Genomic DNA, 20,329 nt, shown 5'->3' on the forward strand with positions numbered 1-20,329 from the left:
TGGGAAGTCACGTGAATTTTAGCGGTTCTCTTAGCCAAGGCTGAAGCGCTGTTTCATGCCGTTTATTATTTTAACCTGAAATATTCTCTCAATTGGGATTTCGTTCAGAACGAGGTTGTGGTATCATCTACAAAACAAAAACGTAAAAACACGGAAAGAAGCACAGGAAAATATACGGCCTTTGTTTTCAATATTAAGCTAAGTAAAATAAAATTAAAGAAAAGTCCCAGCATTATGAGAAGCTGACTTTATAACAATCAAAATTAAAAAGAGAAGCAAATACAAGATGCCATAAGTTGGATATGCAGGGAAGAGTTGCCAACAAAGAAACTAACGGGACGAAAAGGAAGAGAGTGAAGAAAAGGGAAGGAAAATGGGAATAAGTTAGAAAAGCCAAGGAACTGAAATAAATAAATTGAGGGGGAAAAAAAGGGAATAACTTATAGGGTAATCTTCGGTAAATGAAAAACAAGAACGATAAAAGGGAATAGGGGAAAGAGATATACGTCGAACAACGAGAAGAGTAGATGTTTTGGAAAATAGTAGCAAGGGGAGGTATATGTAATAATGTAAGAAATGTTATGTAGTTGGTTAGTGCAAAGCAGAGTAGTTAGTCGTAATGGGGTTTTGAAAACAATAGGGGAACGGAGAATTCAGGATGAAGTGAAGAGCACAAGAGAAAGAATCAAGGCAAAAGAAATGTAAGAAAAAAATAAAAACTGCTGACAAGCCGGCCTGGAGACTGGAGGATGATAGCATACCATATCAATCACACCCCTCTTCCATCCGCCTATCCCAATATTAGATTGTTTGTTTCGTTCTTATTCTCGTTTTCTCGTGAGTTTTTCTTTTCTCTCCCTTTGGCAGCGCCCCTTTATTTCTCAATAGATCAATAGATAGAAAGGGTCGTACGCCCACCCTTCCCCCCTCTTCCTTTGCTCTATGCTCCAAAACGATAACGCTAACAAACAAAACGAGAAAAATGAAAGTGAAAAGAAAGCCACGACGCAGAAACGCAGGGAAGAAAGGGGAAAGTATAAAAAAAGAGAAAGGAACACAAAGGGGAAGTCTCAACCCCAACACCCTTCATTTCCGGCCAGGAAAAGAAAATAGTAGGAGCAGAAGGAGAAACAAGGAAACAAGGAAAATAATGAAGAGGGAGAGGAGGGAGTGAGCAGAAGGGAAGGAGAAAAGAATTAAGACCAATTAAGAAATTAAGAAAAGGTGAGGAATAGAGGAGGCCAGGGAAAGAAAATTAAAAGGCAAAAACCCCAATATAACCAAGGTAGCCATAGGTTGACAATAACGAAGCCCCAAAAGTATATTTTTTTTTTTTTTTGTTCGCGAATTCAGTGCAGTGCAGCTCAGCGCAGCATGCCTTATTAATTTTTTTTGGAGGGGAGCCGGGTGGATAGATGACCTCATATAGGCCCACCCGCAGCGGCGGCGGTTGCTTGCCGCTGCCTGAACGCCATCTGTTGCTGTTGTTGCCGCTCTTCTTGTTGGCCTTGACTGTGATAACTGTCTCCACTGGCGCTGCGGTCTGGGAATCGGGGCTGTTGTTGCGGCGGCTGCTGCTGCTGCTGTTGGGAGCTGTAATCATATTCCATCTGCGGGGAACTTAGCGGCAGTTGCTGTTGCTGCTGATCCAATTGTTGTTGTGGGCCTTGGGGTTGTGGTGCAGCACCGGCTCCAGCGGGTTGCACATGTCGCACGGAGCTCTGCATCTGCCATGCATTGGCTTGCGATGGATCCTTGTCAATGCGTGTGGCGAGGGGTGGGTTGACTGCACGGCCCGAGCCGGTGCGGACAGGGGTACCTTCTGCCGTGGGCGGAGCGCGTTGTGGAGTGGCGATTTTGCTTAGATCGCCACCGTACCGTTTGAGGATTTCTTTGGTGGTTATTTCTGCACTGCCGTTGAAGAGGGTCGAGTCTGTAAGGACAGATTGGAGCTGTTGCGGTACCTGCACAAAAAAGATAGTTAGTATTTTCCCACAGTTGCTTTCCAAGGTGGCTGATCCTTTTCCTTTTCTTTTCTACTCACCTCGCACATCGTATCATTATACTCTATCAACGACGTGACAGCTTCTATCGCCAAGAAACTATCCTCCATGTCCACCGTTTTCTCTCTTGAGTAGAGAATATTAGGAGTCATGACGGTTGCGATATTGTGGACATCCATTTTGCTACCGGATTCCTCGTCGATATGGGAGAAAGAGGATGCCCAGTGCAGGAACGAAAATAGAACCTCCATGGTATCCCTGTGTGTCTTGGGAAGCAGGCAACAAGTCAAGTGTAGAATGCGACGTTGATTTTCGGGGTCCGATATTTCTAGATCGTTGTGTTAGGACTCAATCATATAAGATGGAAGAAAGGAAAGAGAAACTAGACAACAGAGACACATTGGGAGGGGATAACCTACTCTGAGAAACAACGAACAACCGATGTAACTTAAACGTAAGTAGCGGATCCGGCATTTCTCTCAAGAACTTTTTAAGCAGCGCCGCGATTTGCACAGGATTCTCCTTATTGAAATCCGCCTGCTCGTATCTCGTATCGACAATATCTGACGTCTCCTTCAGGCGTTTGATATTGCCATTCTTCCGAAATACCCCCTCGACAGACATGTCCATCTGCCGCATGGCAGAAATCGCATCGTCGACGAACGTCGGTATGCGCAAAGTGCCCGGGCCGACTCCATGCGTTGATTCTGTCCCGTCCTTCTCGATCAGCGCGTCCAGACCGACGCCGAAGACGCCCTTCTTCTTCCCACCCTTGCGGCCCTCGTTCTTAAACGCGCGACCGAATATATTCCAAATCGTAGGCTTGCGCGATTCTATGAGTCCCAGCAGTTCTTCAAGGTTGAAGTGCCCTTCTAGAAGTGGTTCCATGGACAAGACAGCGACATGTCGGACTATGAAGTACTCAAGCGCGGATAATTCTGAAAAATATTTTGTAGTTCTGGGCGCCGGAGCACCACCACGCGTATCAGTTGGGCCGGATACTTCCCTTTGATGTCCGTTGACTATTTTGGGTGCTCGGCCGCCGGATGTAACGAGGCCAGTCCCAGCATGGCGGAATGCATTAGGTCTCTGCTCCTTGGCTTGCTCAGCAGCGACTATTCTTGGTATGTCATCCAAAGTCAGCGCATCTTGGTTCCCAAACGTTAGGTCTTTAACTGGTTCGCCAGCAGCATCTCTTTCTTCGACGATCTGGAAACCTGGATTGTTCATTTCTGGCCCGCTGGCACCTGGAGAACCGGGCCGCGCAGATCTTCCCTGAGGCCCGTCGATGATCCGCGAAGCGCGGGCTTTCTTAAAGGTTGTGGAGAGTGTGCGTTCTGTGCGGGTCGAGTGAAGTCTTCGTATTTCTCCGACGGTTTGCTCTAGGGATGATGAACCGGTGTTTTCATCCCGTGCGCCGCCTGCCCCATACGATCTCGATCGGGTATTGGATCTTTGAGGTGTCTGGAGCTCTCCGGAGGCATTTAGCCGGTGGCCGTCATTCGCTTCGTATTTCTTCAGGTTTGGATCGTCTATACATCACACGTTAGTACTTGGATAGATGAAATGTTCACGGGAAAAAGATAAAATACCTGAGGTATGTGGCAGAGTACCGCCAGACCGTAACACCAAGAGCAGTCTCGCAAGCGCAACCTGCAGCAAGAATACATACTGCTGCAGCTTGCTAACATAGGCGAACCCCCTTTGACCATTCGGGGCGTGGCCCTTCTGCTCGGCACATATACGGCAGAACGGCCGATCCTTATCCTCACTCCATCGCGCATTTAGCAGGTCCACTGTGAGGTCATTCTGGCAAGCCCCGCAGACGAGATGAGGGGGTTTCAAATGCCACCTGCGCCGGCCTAGGATGATACACTCGTCATCAATTGGGTCTTTGCAGGCAGCACAGCAATCGGACTGTTGGTCCGACAGCTCCGACATGGAATCTGTGAGATTGGACGCCGAGATGGAATCCAATTCACCCAGGCTATCCAGTTTGTCTAGGAATGTGTATAATTGGTCTGGATTGTCACTCTCCCTTTCTAACTTCAAAGCGCCTTGTAGACCGATCCGGATTAGGAGCTTCAGATAGTGGGCAAGACCCGTTACAAGGGCCAGCAATTCTTGCGTGACGCCAAGTTTGCGAACACCTGTCTCTTGCGTTTTGGAAAGTAATGCGAAAAACGCAACGATCTTTTTGCAGAGCAGTTTGGCTTCTCGACCGTATTGTAGATCTAAATTTCCCCAATGTTCGGTTAGAGTCGCTACAAAATATAATGTAAAATAATAAACGGCACCATGTTTGTGTTTGCATACCTTTCATCTTTCTATATGATATTGCAGCAGCAAGTCCATCCAAAGCCTTGAACAGAACTTCAACATGGAATATGAACTTTTTCGCAACAACGACACCATCAATGTAAGCGCCATTACTGACATGTAATAACATGTCTGATATGCAAGCGGCGGAAGATTCTTCGAACGTAGACAACACTCTCCAGATTCGGTACACCTTCTCCTCCATCCTATCCTCCTGCTTCCTAACGAAGTCGCGATCTTGTTCTGTCGCCTCGGTATCTAGTTCCGGGCGGACAAACTCCTGTCCGTTGGGTGCAAGCCGCACATTCCAGAACTTGTGGATCATATAGCATTCCGGGTGCCAGTGTTGATTTTGGCCGTTGCGGAAGATTTCGACGAACTGCTTCAAGATAGCCGTGTGGCAGCCGTTACACCGTTGGGCAAACTGGGTGGAGTAATGGTAATGACAGTATACTTTTCCCTCGTGTTCGTAGTAGCTATCCTGTGCCCCGAAGACGGTTGGGCAGACGGAACATGTAAAATGTTCGATGTGATATTTGCGATCCAGTGCGGTGATATATGAACCTCGGAGAGCACCACCACAATCATAGCAAAGGAGATTGAGACGTCGAAAGTAATCTGTCTCACAAAGAGGGTATTGTCCATTGCCATCCTCAGAGTCGACCGGGAAGAATTTCGACGCGACAACATCACCACAGTCCTATTTGTGTAAATAAGCAAGTTAGAACTAATTAAAAAAAAAAAAAAAAAAAAACTGAAGTAGCAACAGCACGGAGAAGAACATACACTGCACTGAAAGCATTCTAGATGGAATGTCCCACCCAACGCCCGCACGAATTGGCCCTGAAGCGGTTCCCCACATAGTCTACAAACCCTACCACCAGGCGACTTGCTCCCCGATCCTCCATTGAGGCGAGACTTATCGCGCGGTCCGGATCCTGATCCTGCTCCACCTTGTTGAGTACTGGAGGGATGTTGTCCCCGCCCCGTTCGAATGTCTGGTGAGTGATAAGTGTCGGTGTCGAAGGCACCACCGCCCATGGATGGTGAGTTATTATTATCCCATGGCGCGCCCGCGCCAGGGCCAGTGGGACTGGACATGTCTATCGGGGACTGGGGTTGGTAAGTTTCGCCATACATGTTTGGGTCACCTAGATTTCCTGACGGCTGAGCTCCATTGTTCCTAGGCGCGCTGCCTGGAATTAGGTCCGGTGGGAACGTACGCCCACCAGCAGGAGGCATCTCCACACTTTGCCCTCCCGGGGTAGTTTTGAGTAATGAAACCCTTCACGCCTATAACCCAAACCAAATGAGCTCCTGTAATGTATATTTATCCTAACCACTAAACGCGAATCACAAGGAATATTTTATTATTGTTTTTATATTTCGATAGGTTGCGAGTGAATTTATAGCGACGAATATGCGGTAGGTAGGTGATGCGAAGGGGAAATGTAGGCTGTCAGAAAACGGGGTGTTAAGAGAAGACGGCGCTGAGAAGAACGTCGGGTATCACAGGTATATCCGGAGACAAAACTCAATCAAAGTGTATTTAGCTGAAACGATGGTAGAAGGGACCCTCGCAGGAGGCAAAGCTTGCTTGGCTTTGGGAAGGTAGGTAAGCTCTCGTTGGGTGGCCAGATGAGGATAAGGGAGCAATTTTCAGCTTCCGCCTCGTATCGAAAATCGTTCGGGGACAAGTGGGAGCGAGAGGAGGGAAGGGGAGGGGGGGAAGGAGGGGGTATAGTTATAGCTGACGGTTGGTGGTTGTTTCTAGCACTAAAACGTGACCTGGCAGCCCCCAAAACAGCGCCCAAACAACCCTTGCTAGCTTAGCTGCAGGAGGAGTGAGTGCGCGAAAGATAGATAGATAGGTTTCAACGGTGTGCCGCAAGAATGGGACGCAGAGCATCTGACAATGACGACGTAGGTTTGGGCGATTTCGTTTTCTCGGTTTGTTTCTCAGTCGGGAGGATATTGCTTCTAATTATTAATAATAATAATAAATTGGGATGGTTTTGCGGGCAAGGGCAACCGGAGGCAGGCTGTGCAGGAGGAAGAAAGAAAGAGAAAGAAAGAAGATAATAGGAGGATGCCCAATATGTAGTATGTGGTGGAGGGCTATTTGGTGGTGGGTGCGGTGCAAGGTTGAGGAGGTAAGTAACTAGTCAGTGTGAGACCAACAGGCGGCGAAGCAGCTTGGCCCGCAGACAGTCGACCAACATCCCCTGGAGCATCAGCAATGGGCGGAAGAAGTAGCCGTGACAGCAAGAAGAGCGGCGGACGGGAGTAGATAAATATAGAGAGGATGGATGGGAGAGAGAGAGAGACAGACAGCCTAACAGAGCCGCCTCTTGGGGGGGGGCCAAAGAATGGAGAGAACAATACGGAGTAGAGAGAGATAGAGAGAGAGAGAGAGACAGAGTGAGAGGGAATGAGAGGGAGGTAGAGATAGATAGAGGGAGGAGAGAATAGCGAGAATGAGGGAAGTAAGAGGAAAAGAGGGAGAGTGGAGGGATGAAGTTGTTGGAAGGTTGAGGAGGATGGCTCAGGAGGAGGAGGAGGAGGAGGAGGAGGAGGAGGAGTTGATGCTGCCCGCCGCCGCGCCCCCCCTAATAAGCCTAATAATAATAAGCCCCAATAATAATAAGAATGCTCAGACGGACGGGACCAGACAGCGCCAAGCCAGACAGCCACATGCGGTTAGACCCAAACATCGCGGACAGACACGTGATGCTGGGCGTCAACTGGCAATCCATAATAAAATAAACCAAGCAATATCAACAACAATAATAATCAACATCAAACAGACATAAATAAATAAACACACAGCAACAGCAAGACAGAGCCGGCTGTAGGCGACTGGAAACACCATGGAATGTATGCCGTTTCTGCAACTGATCGCTTTACTACCCCTTCCCTTCTGTATAAAGCCACCGGATGGATCTGCTTCTTCCCTGCCTTGGCAACAATCAGGCTAAAATACTCTCGAGCCCTCTTCTCCTGAATAATAGACCATACCATACCATAACCATGCCCTATCCCAACTTCCACTCGCCCGTGGGTACTACGCCTAAGGCACCAATTACAGGTCTAAGCTAGCCGGAGGAACCATTCTCTCCAAAGCACTTCCATATCAATATCAGCTTCTTTGTCTTTTTAAGTTTCAGGGCAAAATTCTCCCCAAGTATACTGCGTAGGACCCCTTGTAAGGAACAATCTCAAACCGATGATATGTGCATGAAAGACAATATAAATAAAAAAAGTGCTTCCGTTCTTCAATCCTTCTATATCATATTATTTTACACGTCTGCTCCATTACCCCTCACGCAAGTCCAATATCTTATATATCTATCTAGCCGCCCGTGTAAATAATAGAAATTATGTATGGATCGAAACGGTCCAAACGGCACCACCCTCGCTCCGGTGCCACAGGCTCTCCACATCCTAGAAAAAGCTTAAAGCCTAAACCTCGAAGTTAAGTGCGCTGGAACCTAGATAAAAGCCAATAATTAAAATAATGAACGACGAAACTATTAAAAAGAAGACTCCCAAAGGCTAAATCTATCCAGGCAATTTAAAATATGTAGCCAGAAAAACAATCCCCCTTCTAGGAACTCCATTAAAACCTCCAAGCGGACAGACAGACAGACGCCGGTTAAAACCACCAACACCCTCCCCCCCCTAGATGTAATGTATGTCCAAATTCCGAGTGAGCAAAAAATAATTTCCATGCCAGCTATTGTTTCAACAATGTTTACCGTATCTTTGTTTCCAAACGGTATCAAACGGAATCAAAAATGTAAAACATGGGCAGATTCCCAATTGCCACACAACCGAACAACTTGCGGGAAAAAATGGTTAAAAGAAGAGAAGAGAAATCAACTACACAACTCCTCCCCTTAAACCCTCTTCCTGAGAACTCGTTTCCCAGACTCCTCCGTCGCCCGGGCCTTTTTCACCACTGAACCTGCTCCCGCTGCCGCTGTCGTCTTCTTCGTCCCTGCACGAGGAACCGGTGGCCGTTTACTCGCCGCAGAAACAGTACGTGTGCCTGTTCCTTTCTGAGAACCCGTGACGCCGCCGCCTCTCATCGTAGTCTTCACAATGGTCGTGCCCGATGACATGTTCGAAATAGTAGAGTCGCCGCTATTCCTTCTCGTGTTCCTTTGCCGAGTAGTAGGTCGCGACGGTGGCGCTGTTGCCGAGGCTACCGTTGCTCTCTTCGACGTCGTCGACGCGGTAGATTTTGCAGTCGTCTGTCTCCGTGTGCCCGTTCCGTCGTTGGCGTGTGGCGAATCCTTCCGTGTCCCAGCCGCAGTGGTACCAGTAGTACATCTCGTCGATCGTGTTTTCGCGTTCCCTGCCCCGGCCTGCTTAATCGGGCTCGTATGCTTCAGAGGCGATAATGGACGAACACTACTACCAAGCTGCGTTTGCGATTTCCCAGTCACATTGCGCAGTGGAGATTGCGGGAATGTCCTAGAATTGGAGGATTTCGGCGATAAGACGCCCGTTTCAGTAAACTGAGATAGCACCCGGGGATGATGTCCTGCAGGATGTGCATTAGGCGTGCCACGTTTCTTCGGGTTTGACAGCGGCGCATGCACTGCAGGATTGTGGTGTTTGTGGTGGTCCTGAACTTGAAAGGGGGCGTTTTCTTTATCGGAGGCAAGCATTTCATCGCTGATCCACATGTTAGGGACTTGAGTTACTTTTTTAAAAATAAAACCTACTCTTCTCTGTCTGTGGAAAACTCAATAATGACAACAACAAATTTACCTTGTCCGCTTAACCCCCCGAGTTGTTCGAGCAGTGGACGCACCATAATGACCGTCCGCCGAATTTGTGGTTCCTCCCGCCGCAGCTCTACTAGACGATTTGGATGCTATTGTCGACCTCGGCTTTTTCCCCGCATCCACAGCCTTGGTTGATTCCGAGTATTTAGCAAGCAAGTCGCCCATCCTTTGCTTTCGCAGAGCAGTCGGTATGCGATTTATGCGTCGCTCAATGCGTCCACGGAGGTCTTGGGCTTGTAACGCGTAGTGCGCACGGAGTTTGCGCGCGCGTTCAGTGACTGAGAATTGATATCGAGTCAGCACAGTATCAGGCAGCGTCGGTGAAATCAATTGCATCGCTTCCATGATGTAAAAAAATATTCATACCCTCCAGCTGCAAGTTATCAATCAACGCTTGTTTCTGGTTAAGTGTGATCCTCATTCTCTTTCTGGTTGGGCTTCCGTTTGGGGTCCGAGGGGCCATGACAGGATCGTCGTGTTCAGGCGCGTGGTGGTCGCCGGGTTCGGGGGACTTGCGCTTCCTTGAAAGGGTGGCCATCTTTTTATGGGGTTATTGTAGCACGTAATATTCGTCGTATAGGACACAGATTATGAGGTGGATGATCGGAATCGAGAATGTTGGAAAAACAAAGACGAAGGAATTGGTGTTGGAATTCTTGAATTGAACAGCTTGGAGTTGGGATGTAAACAAATCAAAAAGAGCTAGCGTGGAATCGAGAAGAAGAAGTGTGATTATGTCATCGGCAGCCTGTGTACTCCGTACTCCGTACTGACTGTACTTACATCAACCAGGCCTGTAAAACAGGAAACATAATGAGTGTAAAGTAAATACAGAGTAAAACCCCCAAAAAGCAAAAAAAATATTTCGGGTTCGGACTGTAAGAGACAGTGTACTCTGTAGTATGGTTGGTTAGTATCCAAGACAAAATTATAAGACATAGTTAACCCAAAAAACATAAAAATAAAAAATTCTATGGATGAATATCGGCGCCATGGTGGAAGAATAACCGGCAAACGCCCACCTGCCATACCGCATGCGCCCCCGCCAACAAAACGAACACTGAATGGCGGGTGATCCAAAGAGGACCAAAAATGTGAACAAGAAAAATGAAAAGATAGTAATAATATAAAACAAAGGCCGTGTCGGGGTCCGTGAAATAGCAATAGTAATAATAAACACAAGCACCCAGGTATCTATGTATTCATCAACCGGCGTTGATGACAGCTCACATCGAAAAACCAACAAAAAAAAAAAAAAAAAAAAAAAAAAAAAAACCAAACCCCGAATACCCAAACCGGTGGTTCACAAGGAACCTGATCCAAACGAGAGCATACAAAGAAGAAAAGAAATAGAAAAGAAAAGAAAAGAAAAGAAGAACGGGAACCAGAAAGGTCCCCATCCCCATGTTCTTCCCCACCCCTCAATCGGCAAGAACAGTCCGCAACATCGCCCCAAACGACTCCCGCAGCTTCAAAATCTCTTTGATCTCCGGCTTAACAGGCTCACCTGCCGTGCGGCGCAAGCGGTCCTGGTGTCTCGAGCGGCGCTTGCGCTCAAGGGAGATGGGGTCGAGGTCGTCGTCAGCGGAGTCTTCGTCGGAGGTATGCGAGGCTAGGTCATCGATGGCGAGGTCTTCAAGGTCGCCCTGTTTTGATTTTTTTGTTAATATAGATTTACTTTTATTTTATTTATATTTATTTATTTATTTGTTGTTTTAGAGAGGACGATGTCTTTCATGATGAGGACGAAATAATATACAGAAAGCAAAGGTGGAATGGGTATGGATAGGGATTGATAAAATATGTTTTTTTGGCTTACCTCGTCCAACCCAAAATCACTCCCCCTAAACGTCGCGCTGCCCGGCACCTGCATCTCCGACTCAGCCGACCCAGAGCCCTCCGCCGCCATCTTCTGCCGCGTCTTATCGTGATGCCACTTCTTCCGATCCGCATGCCATTTCACCAAAGAGTCAATCTCCTTCATTGCTACCGTGGCATTAATCTGTCCCACCGCAACCGCCCCGCGGAACAAGGCATTCATATCCAACGTGCCCCCGCTGCGCGGCCCGTGGCGCAGGAAGTGCAAGATATCCTCCAGCCAGCCCATGAGGGCGTCGAAGAGGCCATTGTCGTGCAGATGGACTTCGTGGACGAATTTGTAGAAGCTGTGCTGATGGCGGGCGCAGAGGTCGATGAAGGCCTGGACGGTCTGGTTGGGATCTGCAGATACGTCTTGGCGCTGAGCGCGTTCGATGACGGCGATGGCGTCGTCGGCGAATTCGGCGAAGTCAGTTATGCTGTTGTAGACGTTGGCGGATTTGTAGACACGGACGAGCGGCTCGTAGAAGATTGTGAAGAGGTCGCGGAAGAGCTGGAGGGTGACGGGCTGTGGGGTGTTAGTTTTCTTCTCAAGGCACCCAGGACGGCAGGAGGGAGATGTCTCTTTTACCTCTTCGATAATGCTCAACATCATCGCTTTATCACGCTGTCGGGTTAGCAGTTTCAACAGCTGCTTAAGGTATGCAAACCAGTGCGCTCCATGCTGCATCTGCATATCAACCTGCAGTGGAAACATACATTAGCAGCTCCTCCCCAAAAAGAAGAAAACAGAGGGAAGAATCGCCAAACCCACATTCTCAACCGCATTAACCCACGCAACATAAGAGTTAAAAACCTTCTCGATCTGCCCAGGATTAAGCTCCGGCTCAAAATACTCCGACCTCAAAATCGTAACCACGATGTCAACATCATCCTCCTTCGCCTCCCGCCTCAGCTCATTCTTAACCTCCTCATCCGCCGCCGTGAATGCCTGCAGCTTATTGACAAGCACCGGATCGTCGATCTTGGCACTGAGCGCGTCTATCGAGCGCTGGAACGTCTTGATTCCGTCATGGATGGCGTGGGAGAAAATGTGTTGGAGTAACGAGCGGGAGCCGAAGGGCTGCGCGAGGAAGAGGTTTAGCGCGCCGGACATGACGGCGGCTGGGTTCGTGATGCGGATTACGTTTTTCATCATCGTGTAGGGGACTAAGGAGTGGATGCTTTTTGCTTGGGCGAAGAGTTCGGGCGAGTTGTCTTCTGCTAGGAAAAGGTGGTATAGCGTTGCGGCAACCCTGGAGGGTAAAAATTAGTATACCCAAAGGAACGTAACTGATTAATTGTTTTGCATGACGCACTCAATTCGAAGCCATTCTGCAAACTTCTGATACTGCGGGCTTAACTCCTCAACTGTGTGTTTTGCGCGGATCTCCTGAAATAGCTTCGTTAAGCCATCTTAGTTTCCAAACCGAAGGAACAAATTGTTAGCCCATAATTCTTTTTGCGCCCTCTGTAACACCCGGAGCAACTACTTACTATTCTCAACGATATCCTGCCGAAACTGTTCCATATAAACATCCAACTCCTGCGCCCTCTTCCTCGCAATCTCGTAAAACTGTTTCTGCTCCTCAATCCGTTTCGCATCCAAATACTTCCTGCGTTTGATATCCATAAGCTCCTCTTCATTCAGCGTGATAGGGTTCGCGGTGAGGAATTCCTCTAGCGCCTTGGACTCCGCAATCCGCTGGTTCCTTAGCAGGGTGCGTAGGAACGCGCGGAGAGATACTCTCTGCTCCTCACGATATAGGGATACTGTTGTTTCAGAAGAAAGATCGGCATTTGAAGCTCGTGGGGTTGCCGTATTTGATTTCAGCTTGCCGGTTAAAGATGAGCGGGACGAAGAGCGACGGCTGTCATCCAGGTTGTTGACGCCGAGGGTTCGTGAGGAGCGCGAATCATCTGCGAAATTGATGTCTTGAGTTGAGATGGAGGAGATGGATGAGGCATCGTCGTCGCCGCCTCCGAGGATGGTGGAGGAAACAGATCTTTTGTTCTTCCTTGGTAGCGGCGGAAGGATTTTACCAGGCATTTCGGTACGGAGACGTTTATGAAGTTTGGCGAATTCGCCGAATCGTCGACCAACGTAACGATCCGGCTTGCCGTGTTGTCTCACTCTGAGGATGAATTCCTGAATTCAGGATATACTGAATAAGCACTCATCCAAATATTCCAGACAGAAAGAAAAGAAGACACCCTCGCCCAACATACCGCATGCTGATGATATCTAACCGTCCGCTTAACTAAGGTAGTCCGGGCACCGGCAACATTTACATCCCAGCCGTGTATCGCATGACCCTCGGGAATATTAACAAGCAGCCCCTGCTCATTCGCACCGCGATCCACCACCTCCATTTCCGAGAAGCGGATACGTTCTTCATACCCAGATGCGGTGGGGATGCCAGAGACCATCATGAGCTCCACCAGCTTCTCACATTTCAGCGCCAATTTTCGCCGTTTAGTAACTTCATGCCTGTCCTCGCTGGAGGAGATGTGTTTGTTGGCGAAGGACTCGAGGAACTATTTACATTACCGTATATATTAGTACACGGTATACAATAGTATAGATCTAAATCAAAACATACCACCTGCAGCTTGTCCTGCCAAAACTCCTTCTCCCTGGCCTGATCGAGGAAAGGGAACTTGCGGACATGATGGACGAAAATGAACCTGAGGATGGGTAGCTCTGAATCGATGGGCGCAATCTCTCCGAGATCCGACTTGAAGGGAGCTCCGAAGCGGCGGAGGGCGGTGGGGGAGTTGAGTTCTGCAATTTCCGCGCGGACTTGCAGGGATATCAATTCGCGCTTGAGGTCTACAATGTTTGTTATTTTGATCGGGTTAGGTTTATATTCGTAAAATACGCACGCACACACACCAAAAAAAAAGGCGGGGAAGGAAAAATGTGTGAGAATTCAGAAATAAAAGTGAGATAAAGGAAACAAAGAGACAGATCGAGTGGAGGAAGCGAGATGTAGTAAGTGGCTGCGGGGTAATAGACAGGGCTTGGGGAGAAGGTGACGTACAGTGTTCCTGTTTGCCGGTCAGGATCTGGCCTGGGGGAGGCGCAGGCGCAGGAGCCATATTCTAGCAGACAAAACGATGGGGGTGCGGTATCTCAGGATTGAAGCGTGAGGAGTGAGGAGAATGTGTGGTGTAATCAATTGCGCGGTGGTTTCGAGAAAGATGGGAGGTTGAAGCAAACAAGGACCCTTGAGCGGAGAAAGGGAAGGGAAGAAGGGAAGGGAGGGGGGTGTTGGCGTTAACTAGCTTTGATAACTAACCTACAGCACAACAACAGTCCTTGAACACAACGACAAAAAGAAAGGGAATCCCAATTCTAGATCTTTTATATGAAGGAGCGTAGTGGCGGGAAGTTGTATAAACTATTAAATATGCAAGAGAGCAGAAAGCAGAACAGCAAGAAGGAAGATGGAATAGTTAACTAATGCTTGGGATGATCGATGAATGATGATGATGATGATGATGATGATGATGATGATGATGAAGCTGCTGCTTGCGGCTGAGCCCAACCAAACACACCAAACACACCAAACACCTCCCCCCCTTTCGCCCCGTGGAGGGTGTTGGCCACCAACCATTATTGATTGAAAACACTCCCCAAGACTGACTGCTTGGCCGTCCGTTTGAAGGGCACAGAAGACCTCCCAAGACAGCAGTTACAGAGTACTCAGCCACAGCAGCCGGGTAGCAACTTTTATGCCTTCAAACTGTTGAATTAGTTATATCCTGCAAACGCGAGGCCCAGCTCTGGAGCTCTACAGGTGGTTATCGACCACTCCACTCCTCCTGCCTGAAGATCCCACATCTTTTGCTCCAAGCCTCTCATGAGCATGGAATTTTGCTCCTTATAAATCAAACAATAAATAAGCGGATATCTGCTTTATCACGCTCCGTCAAACACCCTGCATTCGTGAGAAGTTGCCCGGGGCGGAACAGCCCAAGGGGAAATGAGGCTATTACACCATAACCAGGGAGCTCCAGGAGAACGTTTGGCTTGGGATGTCATTTATATTGAGTTTCTGTATATATAAATATTTATGAAAAGGAAATAGTAAATTTTACTGTAAAAAGATATAGAATTGAGCAGCTCTATTTAAAAAACTGTTTTCTGATCTTTTGTAAAAAGAAAAATCAAAGTCTTGTTTAAATAAGTGAAATGAGAACTGAGTAAAACAGAAAAAAAGTATACACTACTCAAGATTTAGAATAAATCAAAATGAAAATCTTTGTTTAATTAAATATAAAAACAACTTTTTTCTTCTGTAATTCAGTTCTGATTTTTCAATTGTGATCTGATTGAATTTAATGTTTTCTTACTAAAATACTATCAGATAACTTAACTGTATCAATCAATCATTCAGTCACTGAGAAGATATTTAGTATGAGATTTGAAAGTTATAATATTTATAAAAATAAGAATGAAAGAATAGAAAAATGAGACATATTAAATCTAGATGAAAATCTTATATATATTAAATGAGAGATAGTTTTTTAATAATTTCATACTACTTATTAATATCTGTGATGATATTCTCTAGTGCATATAGTAATAACTTAGTAAGTTATACAAGACATGAGTGTCATCTGTACGGAGTACAGCAGAGAGAAGATAGAGATCAGAATGAGAAAACACATTCACAAAAAGAAAAAGAGAGAACAAAACAAAAGACAGCAATTAATCTGTTATTCATCATATCTGTTCACATTCACATAACACATCTCACAAAAGACAGGTATCACATCATAATTCATCTGTCTCTATTCATAGTGCTCTGTATACCTATTGCCAATAACAAAACTATCATCACAAAAGCCAGTGAGTCATACATAGCTAAGGAGAGGCATCAGTTGCACTAAGAGCAAAACATCAGAGGCGAGATGGTAAAAGAAAACTCAGGATTAAATCAAAATCAAAATCAAATCTGGACGATAAACCGGAAATGTATTATTATTAGAGAAACAAAAGGGGACAAATATTCAAAAGCAAGATTTGAGTAATTAAAATCAACAGGGATTGGTGATGATCTGCGAACGTCGGATTGTGAGGCTGGGAGTAGAGATCAGATCAGAATAGATGACTGTAGAATTCCAAATGAAACAAGGAACACTTGAACATCGTTAAAATTAAGAAAAAAAATAGCCCTCTGTGCTTGGGATACAACACCATCTTCCTATCGGTCTTCGAAGCCCACCAAAATCTAAACACCACGCGCTAAAAACACCACTTAGAAACCACCCATAATATACTCATCAACATCCCTATTTAAATCCATCGGATCAATCTGATCAACACTCCACTCCCCTCCGTTCACATTCGCATCCGCACCAGGGTCCATGAACCGCCCACTCTCGCCGTTGGTGAAGCTATCTAGCGCTGGAAAATTGTGGGCATGCTGCTGCTGCGATCCGAAACCGTAACTTGCCTGTTTACTAATACTGTCGACAGATGCGGTGGACGGACTCTCATAGAGCGTAAAGTCACCACTTGGTTTGTTCATGCCCATACGCTGGTTGTGATAATGATCATACCCATCATAAAACCCCTCATCCATATCCAGATCCAAGTCCAGATCTAAATTCCGCTCGCGCTCCTGCGAATTGGGAGAGTAAAGCATCAAATTCCCCTGACCAGCAGGGGAGAGGTTATGGTTGATGTTAAGCTTCTGCTGTGGCTCCGGGCATGTTGGGGACGGATTCCGCGTGAAAGAGGGAAGACCGTGCACCTCAACTGATTGGGCTGGAGTGAGCAGCTGCATGTTCATGACTGTGTACTCGTTGTCGAGGTTATCAAAGTCGAAGTCGAAGTTTGGGGTTGCATGAGTTGGATCGAAGGCTGTTTCGTCCAGCAGACCACCAGATCCCATGGGTCCGGATCCATTGGGCGTGTTTGCACTCGAGGGCACGGAGGGAATGTGCATGTCCAAGCTCGGGACGTATTCATTTGGATCACTAGCTTCCAAGCTAGCCTGGAAAGCGCCAAAGTCCAACTGTGGGGCGAACGCGTTGTTGGTATTGAAGTCATCAAAAAGGTTATTGTTTGTGGTGGAATCCGGGAAGAGTTGGAAATCCTGATTTTGTGGATCTATCATGTCGTTCAGTGGGTAACCGCTAGGGGGGCTAGTATTCTGTAGACTTTGCTCATAAGGAGAGACACTGGGCAAGTAAGGGGACGGAGATGGGTGGGTCTGAGGGGTTGGTAGATCCATGATTCCAGAGTTGGGAGTTTGGATACTAGGGGTGCGAGGAGTGGGCTGGCCTGAGCCTGAGCCTGAACCTGAGCCTGCCACACGGCTACCACCTTTACCGTTATTTTTGGATCGAATGTAAAGCCATCCGTGAGCTTTCTCCATATGCTGCTTGCAGTTGCTCTGTCGCTTGGACTGGTAAGAGCAATTTTCGTAATAGCATTTGAAGAGAGGTGGAGATTTGGAGTGCTTGTCATTCACATGACGGTCTCTCTCCTTCTCAGTTGGCCAGCCGATTTTGAAATATTTGCATGACTGCTCTGCACACTTCCATGGTCTGGAATGGGTTTTCTCGTGTTTACTATCATATATATTAGCGAAAGGACGAATAAAAAAAAAAAAAAAAAAAAAAAAAAAAAGGAATAGAGAAGAGGTAGAAGAACATACGTAAGATCACAGGGTCTCTTGAAGACTTTATCGCAGTCCTTGCATTTCTGGTTTATGTCAAGGGGTGGTGCATTCTTCTTTCGTCGAGCCATCGAACGGGCAACGCCATCATCGCACGATTCCATGCTCAGTGTACGTTTTATCATCGGGATGACAGGAGATGCTTTTTCGTCGTAAGGCTTTCCCGTACGTAGCGAGATAGTTTGCTTGTCTTTCTTTCGCCGGACTAATTCTGCTGGGCGTCCAGTGACACTCAATCCCCCTTCAAGGGTGACTTCCTCATCACTAAGAGAATTTTGTGAGCCCAGGGAAATATTAGTATTGTCAATACGTAGAGGTTGCACATACGATGAATATTCGGTGTTATTTTCAGTGGTTCTCGAGCGGGGGCGGGGGCCCTGCCTTTCTCGAGAGGCGCCGACCATAGCGGCGTACTGACGCATCTGTTCGACTAGGTCAAGGAAATAGCCGTTCGTGTAAGGACGATCGTAAGGTCTTCGCTGGTCGCGATCATTCAAGTACCCGACGGTGGTGTGTAGGCACTGAATAGTAAATTCGCAGAATCCAATATAGGCTGCTTTTGATTGGGTGTACCGCTTTAAACGTTCATGGATCGTATGAGCAATGTCCGGTACATTATCAAGGCTGCGAATCTCACTCACTGGTGCTAGGAAAAGAATAATCTTTTCAAGGTCTCGAAGACACGAGATCTCTCTGCTCTCAATCCGGTTGGGCACCGTACGAATCAAGGGGTGGAATGGGGATAGTCGTTTTTCGCGAAGAATAGGAACGAGGATAAAACGATCGATGTTCTTGCGAGCTGCAACGCCAAAGGTGGGGACTTGAGGCAAGGATGCAGTGGATGATATAGATCTATTGATGGCTGATTGAGTTGAGATAACATTAGTCACCTGGTCTTTGAGTGAATGTGTAGCTTTGCGAACTGTAATCAAAGGTATAATAATTAGCAAGGGCATCTATAACGTTGTGCACCCATGTCAAAGAGCAACTCTTACCTTGTTCGCGCGTATCGGTAGTGGACGACATACTGGCGCCACTGATAGAGGAGCCAATTCCACTATCGCAGGAGTGACGGCGAGAGCGATCCTGATCACGGACAGCTTTGAAATCTCTATCTTTCTTTATTGAGTCTACTTCGACATTCATAGGGTCAGTGTTAGTCAATTGGGCGTCCAACAATGCACGTGGAAGAGGCGAGTCGTCATCACAAGAATATTTGTCCAGAGGAGGAGTAGAAAAGTCGCCTCCAAGACCGGAGATGTTACGCTCGAACTTGTCTAAGAATAGAGCCCTGCGTCTTTCGCCGGCAGCAATGACATCCTCCAGGGACCTTGAGCAGGTAGGGGAGCGTCGAAGCAGCGAGTGGAAGTTGGGGATCGGATCAGAATCCTCGGACGGCGGTGTCGTTGGAGAGTGGAAGGTGGCACCTTTCTTCAACGTCATGCTATGGGGTAGTGTTGAGCGACGACATGCTGGGTCCGACGACTGATCTGAAGGAGAAGAGGAAGAAGAAGAAGATATAGTCGAGAGGTGGGGGAGGTTCGTATTATAAAAAGGTCGACGACGAGAATGAACCCGGGGTTCGGACATACTTGCGACGGGGGGGGGGGGGGGGGTCACTGGCTTTATGTAGGAGAATAGAACGAGTTAGCACAGGAACGACAACAATACACACAGCAGCCCGCGTACACCCTTTCGTCTCCCCTCCCCGACAGAAGGAAACATGGAACGTAGTGACTGTTATGACTCACTTGGGATGTAAGAATAAAAATTGAGGCCACTATTCAGGATCGAGCACCGGGATCTGCAAGACGAAGCGTCTAGAAGGAGTCACAACGGCGACATCTCAGCGGATTTGTTCATGGACGAACAATATATATAAAACATGCCAGCTGGCCATATCAATTGACTTCGAGACTCATCGATCGCATTATACTGACCCTCGATTCAAAGAGACAAGCCGAGATAGCTGGCAAATCTATGGTGGGATTCTGACAACTGGATCCAATTTTTCTCAGATCTAGTAAATCCCCTGGTTGGACCATCCAATGGAGACAAATATTTAAACGGGAGATGAATCCAGGTGGAGGGAATAATAGGAAAAACAAAGACAAAAAGTGCTCAGAAAAGAGTCAGTTCTTGACAGTCAAAGAAGAAAAAAAGCACAAGGCAAACAGGCACTTGAGAGACGACACGAGTGGGTTGACTACTGGATGGAGAGAGGAGAGGTGCTCGGAGGATGGGGGTGACTGAGGACTACACGCTGAGGGAGGAGGGAAATGAGGACGAGACAAGGACACGGTGGTGGAGATGCTTGAGGTTAAGAGAGTACACGGGGGGAGAGAGACAACCTTGGAAGAGAGAGAGAAGAAGAGAAGAAGAGAAGAACAGTTGGGATCGTTCAAACACGAGACTGCGCAGCCCAGCGAGCGGGAGCCGCAGCCTGCCTGCCAGTTGCCCGCGTACGTACTGTCAGCGCTGGCCAAGGCGAAGCATCGTGTCTGCCTGATAGGCGAACCAGGACGTGTGCTGATTGGTGGAAACTCGCAGGCTAAGCTGACAGCCGGGGCCATCGCGGACCGCGCTAGGCTGCTTTGGGGGTCGGAGTTTGGGTCAAAGGTGCCTCCGATGAGCTTTGTCAGCGGTACGTGACGGGAAG

The 20,329-nt window shown here is 47.5% G+C and overlaps 3 protein-coding genes across 3 annotated transcripts; all 3 read right to left on the reverse strand.

Annotated features, from left to right (window-relative positions):
- Positions 1-27: 27 nt before the first annotated feature.
- BDBG_00082 (rho GTPase activator) lies at positions 28-6,972 on the reverse strand. Its single transcript, XM_031719718.1, has 6 exons — positions 5,109-6,972; positions 4,320-5,022; positions 3,596-4,237; positions 2,423-3,535; positions 2,045-2,331; positions 28-1,964 (listed from the first exon to the last, which is right to left on the reverse strand). The coding sequence occupies exons 1-6, from the start codon at positions 5,562-5,564 to the stop codon at positions 1,422-1,424; spliced, it is 3,744 nt and encodes a 1,247-aa protein (XP_031575588.1). The 5' UTR covers positions 5,565-6,972; the 3' UTR covers positions 28-1,421.
- A 1,249-nt stretch (positions 6,973-8,221) lies between these two features.
- Positions 8,222-9,656, reverse strand: BDBG_00083 (uncharacterized protein; the record flags this gene model as incomplete). Its single annotated transcript, XM_002628791.1, has 3 exons — positions 8,222-9,005; positions 9,102-9,396; positions 9,485-9,656. 3 exons carry the CDS (start codon positions 9,654-9,656, stop codon positions 8,222-8,224), a joined length of 1,251 nt encoding a protein of 416 aa, XP_002628837.1.
- Positions 9,657-10,539: 883 nt separating this feature from the next.
- BDBG_00084 (succinate dehydrogenase (ubiquinone) flavoprotein subunit) lies at positions 10,540-14,077 on the reverse strand (the record flags this gene model as incomplete). The annotated part of the gene is made up of 9 exons (XM_002628792.2): positions 10,540-10,764; positions 10,938-11,504; positions 11,568-11,678; positions 11,751-12,231; positions 12,295-12,391; positions 12,473-13,124; positions 13,205-13,513; positions 13,579-13,808; positions 14,020-14,077. The coding sequence occupies 9 exons, from the start codon at positions 14,075-14,077 to the stop codon at positions 10,540-10,542; spliced, it is 2,730 nt and encodes a 909-aa protein (XP_002628838.2).
- Positions 14,078-20,329: the final 6,252 nt, after the last annotated feature.

The sequence above is a fragment of the Blastomyces gilchristii genome (genome assembly GCF_000003855.2).
Source record: "Blastomyces gilchristii SLH14081 genomic scaffold supercont1.1, whole genome shotgun sequence".
In the NCBI taxonomy this organism is placed as follows: domain Eukaryota; kingdom Fungi; phylum Ascomycota; class Eurotiomycetes; order Onygenales; family Ajellomycetaceae; genus Blastomyces; species Blastomyces gilchristii.